The sequence below is a fragment of the Oncorhynchus kisutch genome, unplaced genomic scaffold, assembly GCF_002021735.2.
Source record: "Oncorhynchus kisutch isolate 150728-3 unplaced genomic scaffold, Okis_V2 scaffold601, whole genome shotgun sequence".
NCBI classification, from domain to species: domain Eukaryota; kingdom Metazoa; phylum Chordata; class Actinopteri; order Salmoniformes; family Salmonidae; genus Oncorhynchus; species Oncorhynchus kisutch.
This window is the reverse complement of record NW_022262546.1, coordinates 305,265-313,736: the sequence shown is the minus strand read 5'-3', so window position 1 is coordinate 313,736 and position 8,472 is coordinate 305,265. Positions and strand designations below refer to the sequence as shown.

Genomic DNA, 8,472 nt, shown 5'->3' with positions numbered 1-8,472 from the left:
GTATGGTTATTTACCGGAGAGCTGTCCAATTTCTGTCCTTTGAACCACACACCTTGTAGAATCCATGCCCAGAAGAATGCAGGCTGTTCTGGGGGCAAAGGGAGTTCCGACCCAGTACTAGATGGGTGTACCTAATAAACTGGCCACTGAGTGTCTGTTTTCCATAAGAGTTGTGTGAAGTTGGTAGGATCTTATTCAAAATGATTCACAGCTGTAATGGCTGCCGAAGGTGCTTCCACCAAACATTGACTCTGGGCAGGGGGGGGGGGGGGGGGGGGTGAAGACATTTTTAATTTCATTTGCAACATTTTCTATAATTTTTATTTGACTTTTGAAGATGTGCAGTTGGTTGTGTAGATTGGTAGGAAAGAAATTCAATGTAATAGGTGTTTCGATATGTTCAGGGCAGGAAAAAGTGAATGTGTAGATTTTTTACTAGAAACTTTATATATCCATAACAAATTATATTTTAATACAGAATGGAACAACACAGCAAAGTACATACATTTATAATATTATCAATACAAACTACGTAAACAATAAAGTACTACATATAGCAGGTAAGTATAAAGTAGAACATCAAACATCAACAACTGACAACATCAGTAGTCCATCAACGTCCATTATCATTAGCCAAGATGGCCGCCTTCTGTCTTCAAGCATTTCTCAGAGGAAAAAGGGACAGGACGTCTTGGTTACATTTGGCATAGTCTGCAGGATGTTAACTATTCCCTTGTCTTCCCTAATCCCTACCTTTTACACATGGGTATAAACCTCTCCCATCTCAGCCAGCAGGGTGGTGTTGAAGGTGATCCTCTGTCTCTCTGCATGTGGCCATGAAGATCTTAACCTCTCCCATCTCAGCCAGCAGGGTGGTGTTGAAGGTGATCCTCTGTCTCTCTGCATGTGGCCATGAAGATCTTAACCTCTCCCATCTCAGCCAGCAGGGTGGTGTTGAAGGTGATCCTCTGTCTCTGCATGTGGCCATGAAGATCTTAACCTCTCCCATCTCAGCCAGCAGGGTGGTGTTGAAGGTGTTCTTGAAGTCCTCAGTGAATACCAGGTCTGTGGGAAAGCGGACCTTGTTGGCCCAGATCAGAGTGGTTCCTAAGGGAAATAAAATGGGTTGTTTAAGGCTTTCATGTCTTATATTCAGGGAACTGTTCAATGAATCAACTGTTCATCCAACCAACCAACCAATCAACCAACCAATTAACCAATCAACGAATCAATAATTTAACAAATCAACCAATCAAGGGAAATAAAATGAGTTGTTTAAGGCTTTCATGTCTTACATTCAGGGATTTGTTGTACTTTAAACTGTTCAATGAATCTATCAATGAATCAACTGTTCATCCAACAAATTAACCAATCAACCAACCAACCAATTAACCAATCAACCAACCAACCAGCCAATCAACGAATCAATCATTTAACAAATCAACCAATCAATCAATAAACAAATCAATAATTTAACCAATCAACCAACCAACCAATTAACCAATCAACGAATCAATAATTTAACAAATCAACCAATCAATCAATAAACTAATCAATAATTTAACCAATCAGTCAATCAACCAATCAGTCCAATCAACCAATCAATCAATCAACCTGGACGGCAGAAGTATCTCATGGTGAACAGCAGCTCTTCCAGATAGTCATGGTGATACACCACGTCAGCCGCCAGCACGTAGTCATAGCGATAGACAGATCTGGGGTAGATGCGTTCCACGTCAGGACCCCAGGACAGAGCTGCAGCTTGGGGAGTGTTCCTCCAACGCCCTCTTGTGTTACGGAGCAGGTTGGCTCTCAGGTTACCTATGATCTCTGGTAGGTCTGTAGCTGTGACCCAGGCACCTGGGGACAGGAAGCACTCTGTTATTCAACTAACAGACACACAGGTGGCCAGTACCAAATCAATCCCTAGCCTCTAGTCGTCTAGTGCCTAGGACACCATGCAGATCTGAAAAGATTGGATAGGTGTAAGTGGTATAGAATGCTAGGACCTCATCCACCTTGCTAGGCCCTCCTCCCCCTTGACAGGACCTCCTCCACCTTGATAGGACCTCCTCCACCTTGCTAGCCACCCTGACAGGACCTCCTCCACCTTGCTAGCCACCCTGACAGGACCTCCTCCACCTTGCTAGCCACCCTGACAGGACCTCCTCCACCTTGATAGGACTTCCTCCACCTTGATAGGCTAGGTAGAAATTTCACCATATTACTTACACCTCTCTGATCTTCTCAGATGTACAATATGAGTACATTTAATGTCCAGACTCACCTAGGAGTGTGGCTACAATAGACACTAGGCCAGGACCTGCTCCTAGCTCCAGCACTGCCTTGTCCACCAGGTTCAACTGCTCAACGTTGGTCTCTAGGTAGTGACACAAAGCCAACGCCTGCAGGCAACCAGAGTTACTATAGAAACCATCATTATAGTTTTTAGAACTTCAACCGTTGTTACTATAGAAACCATCATTATAGTTGTTAGAACTTCAACCAGAGTTACTATAGAAACCATCATTATAGTTGTTAGAACTTCAACCATAGTTACTATAGAAACCATCATTATAGTTGTTAGAACTTCATCAATCATCATCCTCCATCCACACTGTGAAACATTTAACCAATCATCATCCTCCATCCACACTGTGAAACATTTAACCAATCATCATCCTCCATCCACACTGTGAAACATTTAACCAATCATCATCCTCCATCCACACTGTGAAACATTTAACCAATCATCATCCTCCATCCACACTGTGAAACATTTAACCAATCATCATCCTCCATCCACACTTAATCAGTGTTATTCTGTGAGTTCATTGGACTTCAAAAGGAAGTGAGTAACTTAATACCACATCCATCCGTACCATATTTCCCAGCATGCTCTATTGTAGGTAGATTTTTTTTTGGAATTGTTGGTTTCAATACCTGTGTTGCTGCATATACATTGATTGATTCATCTTATGCTATACAAACATAAATAACACACATTTTTCTAAACTAATTAGAAGTTGGACTTATTGCACCTGTTACTGAGACGGCTGTTTGAGTTCATATGATTTAGGAAGTCTGAAGAATGAATTTTCCTACCCTGGCAGTCATTCCTATGCAGGAAGATTAAAGGTTCCAACTGTTGGATCTTCTGGCTGGATTACAATAATAATTACAGCAAGCCAAAATAATGTGACTTGCAGGCCTGATGTGGTCTGTAAACCAGAAGTTTCAGACCACTGTGGTATCTCCCTCCTTACTTCCATCCTAATCGCCATCACCGCTATCATTGTTATCTATGAATGTCATGTTAAATAGTAGACTAACTCACTGCTATCATTGTTATCTATGAATGTCATGTTAAATAGTAGACTAACTCACTGCTATCATTGTTATCTATGGATGTCATGTTAAATAGTAGACTAACTCACCGCTATCATTGTTATCTATGAATGTCATGTTAAATAGTAGACTAACTCACCGCTGGCCAGATGACAGCACCGTAAGAGTCCAAGGCCTCAAAGATGCTGATCTCCTCTCCTACGTAGCAAAACACCTCTTTACCAAACTTGGAGTAAGTAGTGGGGGCCCAGGCCTGCTCCTTCTGCTGCTGGGGTTCAGTCTCCTTGGATTTGTCATCTAATTCCTCCTCACCGTCTATCACTGTTGTCTCGCTATCATCTTCCTCATCTTCATCTTCCTCCTCATCATCATCGTTCTCGTCATCTTTCTTCTCGTCTTCCGTTTCCTTCTCTTCTTTCATGATCACAGTCTTCTCCTCCTCTTGGTGAGGTGTGCATAAAGGGTCCATAGAAACCTGATAAATTACAATGTTACTTCCTCTGCACTGATATATAGTGTCGTAGCTGATGTTGCGTTGATACCTTAGCTTCTAATGGTACAGTCAGCCCTCTCTTCAGTCTCTCCCACACTTTGTAAACACAGCGTCCAAACACTTGAGTTTTATCTCCCTACCCTCCCTAACTTCACCCCTGCCTTTCTTCACTCCTCCCTGCACCCTGTTTGGTAACATCATATTTTTGCTGCTCACAGCCTGTCACAGGCTACGCACTGTAATGACACCCTGACCCCCCCCCCCTCTAGCCTCGACCATCCCCATACGGACGGCCTCACAGAGAACTATGTTGCACTAAATGTACCGTCAACCAAATAATGGAACTAACATCTCACCCAAAATAACATCTCAGTCAATACACTCCTCATATTCTTATCTCAGTCAATACACTCCTCATATTCTCATCTCAGTCAATACACTCCTCATATTCTCATCTCAGTCAATACACTCCTCATATTCTCATCTCAGTCAATACACTCCTCATATTCTCATCTCAGTCAATACACTCCTCATATTCTTATCTCAGTCAATACACTCCTCATATTCTCATCTCAGTCAATACACTCCTCATATTCTCATCTCAGTCAATACACTCCTCATATTCTCATCTCTGTCAATACACTCCTCATATTCTCATCTCAGTCAATACACTCCTCATATTCGTTCCTGCATTGAAAAATACAGCGTCTTGCCCTATTCTTGCTCTATTCTGACTCTATTCTGGCTCTATTCTGGCTCTATTCTGGCTCTATTCTGGTTCTATTCTGACTCCATTTTGGCTCTATTCTGGCTCTATTCTGGTTATATTCTAGCTCTATTCTGGTTCTATTCTGGCTCTATTCTGGTTCTATTCTAGCTCTATTCTGGTTCTATTCTGGCTCTATTCTGGCTCTATTCTGCCTCTATTCTGGCTCTATTCTGGTTCTATTCTAGCTCTATTCTGCCTCTATTATGGCTCTATTCTGGCTCTATTCTGGTTCTATTCTAGCTCTATTCTGGCTCTATTCTAGCTCTATTCTGGCCCTATTCTAGCTCTATTCTAGCTCTATTCTGGCTCTATTCTAGCTCTATTCTAGCTCTATTCTGGCCCATGTTGACTCCAATGCTTCCCACAGTTGTGTCAAGTTGACACACACACAATCCCAAACGTCTCAAGACTTATAAAGTCTTCAACCTGTCTCCTCCCCTTCATCGATACTGATTGAAGTGGATTTGGGATCTTTTGCCTGGATTAAACTGGTCAGTCTATGTCATGGAAAGAGCAGGTGTTCTTAATGTTTTGTCCACTCAGTGTATGTGGCTGTAATATCTGTCCTGAGTCGTGACCTGTGTTGGCTTGACTCTGGTATGTCTGGAGCAGGTTTAGTAACAGTCTTGACCTCTGGGTCTGATTTAGTCCCCTTGTAGGGACACTTAGAAATGAGGCTAATTAAAAACAGGGAGTTCTCTGGTTCCCGGGTTCGTTTGGATCACCAAAATACCACTGTCTCAAGTTTAACTGATGCCAAGCTTGAAGAATCCACTTGGTCAACTTTACTTGGCCATCGCCCTTCTCCTATCAATACCTATTGGATATCGCCAACAAATGACAGAGTCAAATCAAATCAAATCAAATTAAATCAAATTTATTTATATAGCCCTTCGTACATCAGCTGATATCTCAAAGTGCTGTACAGAAACCCAGCCTAAAACCCCAAACAGCAAGCAATGCAGGTGTAGAAGCACGGTGGCTAGGAAAAACTCCCTAGAAAGGCCAATACCTAGGAAGAAACCTAGAGAGGAACCAGGCTATGTGGGGTGGCCAGTCCTCTTCTGGCTGTGCCGGGTGGAGATTAGTAAATCAGTATATATACATTTTTTACCCCTTTTTCTCCCCAATTAATTGGTAGTTACAGTCCTCTGAAACATGCCCCAACCGCACTGCATCTTGACACATTGCCCACTTAACCCGGAAGTCAACAGCACCAATGTGTCGGAGGAAACGCCGTACACCTGGCGATCGTCTCAGTGTGCACTGCGCCCGGCCCACCACAAGAGTCGCTGGTGCGCAATGGGACGAGGACATCCCTACCGGACAAACCCTCCCCTAACCCAGACGACGCTGGGCCAATTGTGCACTGCCTAATGGGTCTCCCGGTCGCGGCCGGCTGCAACTGAACCTGGACTCCATAGCTTCACCAGAGGACAGGGGTAATAGAATAGGGCTGTCTGCTAACTGATCTACCCTCATAGATCCACCAGAGGACAGGGGTAACAGAATAGGGCTGTCTGCTAGCTGATCTACCCTCATAGATCCACCAGAGGACAGGGGTAACAGAATAGGGCTGTCTGCTAACTGCTCTACCCTCATAGATCCACCAGAGGACAGGGGTAACAGAATAGGGCTGTCTGCTAGCTGATCTACCCTCATAGATCCACTAGAGGACAGGGTTAACAGAATAGAGCTGTCTGCTAGCTGATCTACCCTCATAGATCCACCAGAGGACAGGGGTAACAGAATATGGCTTTCTGCAGTGCAATCTCATATGTCAGACCCCGGGCAGACCCCAAGACAGGTCATCAGGGGGAATTTGTAACTCTGACCTCCATTAAAAACGGTTTTGATTTGGTCAGCGTTTGGCTAAGAGAATTTGACCTGAATACGCCAGCTCTCGGGTTTCTGATATGACCGTTAAAACCAAATCTAATCCAGCCTGAAACCCTTTTGTCAGAGGTCCTTGGTATGCCCCTGCCTCTGCCCTACATAGCTCGGTATGAGGGGGTCTGATGAGGGGGACAGGGCCAAAGGAAATGGCTGGTCCACAGAGAGAGGGAGTGATGTCAGTGTCTGATTCTGTTGTGGTATTGTTGTACTGTGACCAACCCCCATTCCAGTATGTTGTTGTAGTATTGTTGTACTGTGACCAACCCCCATTCCAGTATGTCGTTGTAGTATTGTTGTACTGTGACCAACCCCCATTCCAGCATGTTGTTGTAGTATTGCTGTACTGTGACCAACCCCCATTCCAGTATGTTGTTGTGGTATTGTTGTACTGTGACCAACCCCCATTCCAGTATGTTGTTGTAGTATTGTTGTACTGTGACCAACCCCCATTCCAGTATGTTGTTGTAGTATTGTTGTACTGTGACCAACCCCCATTCCAGTATGTTGTTGTAGTATTGTTGTACTGTGACCAACCCCCATTCCAGTATGTTGTTGTAGTATTGTTGTACTGTGACCAACCCCCATTCCAGTATGTTGTTGTAGTATTGTTGTACTGTGACCAACCCCCATTCCAGTATGTTGTTGTAGTATTGTTGTACTGTGACCAACCCCCATTCCAGTATGTTGTTGTAGTATTGTTGTACTGTGACCAACCCCCATTCCAGTATGTTGTTGTAGTATTGTTGTACTTTGACCAACCCCCATTCCAGTATGTTGTTGTAGTATTGTTGTACTGTGACCAACCCCCATTCCAGCATGTCGTTGTAGTATTGTTGTACTGTGACCAACCCCCATTCCAGTATGTTGTTGTAGTATTGTTGTACTGTGACCAACCCCCATTCCAGTATGTTGTTGTAGTATTGTTGTACTGTGACCAACCCCCATTCCAGTATGTTGTTGTAGTATTGTTGTACTGTGACCAACCCCCATTCCAGTATGTTGTTGTAGTATTGTTGTACTGTGACCAACCCCCATTCCAGTATGTTTTTGTAGTATTGTTGTACTGTGACCAATCCCCATTCCAGTATGTTGTTGTAGTATTGTTGTACTGTGACCAACCCCCATTCCAGTATGTTGTTGTAGTATTGTTGTACTGTGACCAACCCCCATTCCAGTATGTTGTTGTAGTATTGTTGTACTGTGACCAACCCCCATTCCTGTATGTTGTTGTAGTATTGTTGTACTGTGACCAACCCCCATTCCAGTATGTTGTTGTAGTATTGTTGTACTGTGACCAACCCCCATTCCAGTATGTCGTTGTAGTATTGTTGTACTGTGACCAACCCCCATTCCAGTATGTTGTTGTAGTATTGATGTACTGTGACCAACCCCCATTCCAGTATGTTGTTGTAGTATTGTTGTACTGTGACCAACCCCCATTCCAGTATGTCCTGGTGTTGTAGTGTTATTGGGGGGGGGGGTATGTTTAGTTGTGGTAGGGGGTCTGGTGTTGTAGTGTTATGGGGGGGGGTATGTTTAGTTGTGGTAGGGGGTCTGGTGTTGTAGTGTTATGGGGGGGTATGTTTAGTTGTGGTAGGGGGTCTGGTGTTGTAGTGTTATTGGGGGGCGGGTATGTTTAGTTGTTGTAGGGGGTCTGGTGTTGTAGTGTTATGGGTGGGTCTGGTGTTGTAGTGTTATTGGGGGGGGTATGTTTAGTTGTGGTAGGGGGTCTGGTGTTGTAGTGTTATGCGGGGGGTATGTTTAGTTGTGGTAGGGGGTCTGGTGTTGTAGTGTTATGGGGTGGGGCTGGTGTTGTAGTGTTATGGGGGGGTCTGGTGTTGTAGTGTTATGGGGGGGGGTATGTTTAGTTGTGGTAGGGGGTCTGGTGTTGTAGTGTTATTGGTGGGGTATGTTTAGTTGTGGTAGGGGGTCTGGTGTTATAGTGTTATGGGGTGGGGCTGGTGTT

General features: G+C 44.0%; 1 protein-coding gene across 4 annotated transcripts; it reads right to left on the bottom strand.

Moving 5' to 3' along the window:
• Window positions 1-449: 449 nt before the first annotated feature.
• LOC109885363 (protein-lysine methyltransferase METTL21C-like) lies at window positions 450-3,993 on the bottom strand. Of its 4 annotated transcripts, none has more exons than XM_031815761.1 (5): window positions 3,488-3,991; window positions 2,288-2,405; window positions 1,615-1,860; window positions 981-1,107; window positions 450-830 (listed from the first exon to the last, which is right to left on the bottom strand). In XM_031815761.1, the coding sequence occupies exons 1-5, from the start codon at window positions 3,815-3,817 to the stop codon at window positions 785-787; spliced, it is 867 nt and encodes a 288-aa protein (XP_031671621.1). In that variant the 5' UTR covers window positions 3,818-3,991; the 3' UTR covers window positions 450-784. The 4 variants fall into 4 exon arrangements, with proteins under 4 accessions (XP_031671621.1, XP_031671620.1, XP_031671622.1 ...); XM_031815760.1 differs by having other exon boundaries at window positions 450-774; window positions 851-1,107; window positions 3,488-3,989; XM_031815762.1 differs by lacking the exon at window positions 450-830 and adding an exon at window positions 848-935 and having other exon boundaries at window positions 1,010-1,107; window positions 3,488-3,992.
• Between the last annotated feature and the right edge of the window lie 4,479 nt (window positions 3,994-8,472).

Excerpts from the sequence above, each read along its gene's own strand:
- LOC109885363 (XM_031815760.1), bottom strand. The coding sequence starts at position 3,817 with ATGGACCCTTTATGCACACCTCACCAAGAGGAGGAGAAGACTGTGATC. Across the intron at positions 2,406-3,487 it reads GTGCTGTCATCTGGCCAGCG|GCGTTGGCTTTGTGTCACTA; the intron begins GTGAGTTAGTCT and ends GGTTGCCTGCAG. Across the intron at positions 1,861-2,287 it reads TATTGTAGCCACACTCCTAG|GTGCCTGGGTCACAGCTACA; the intron begins GTGAGTCTGGAC and ends TCCTGTCCCCAG.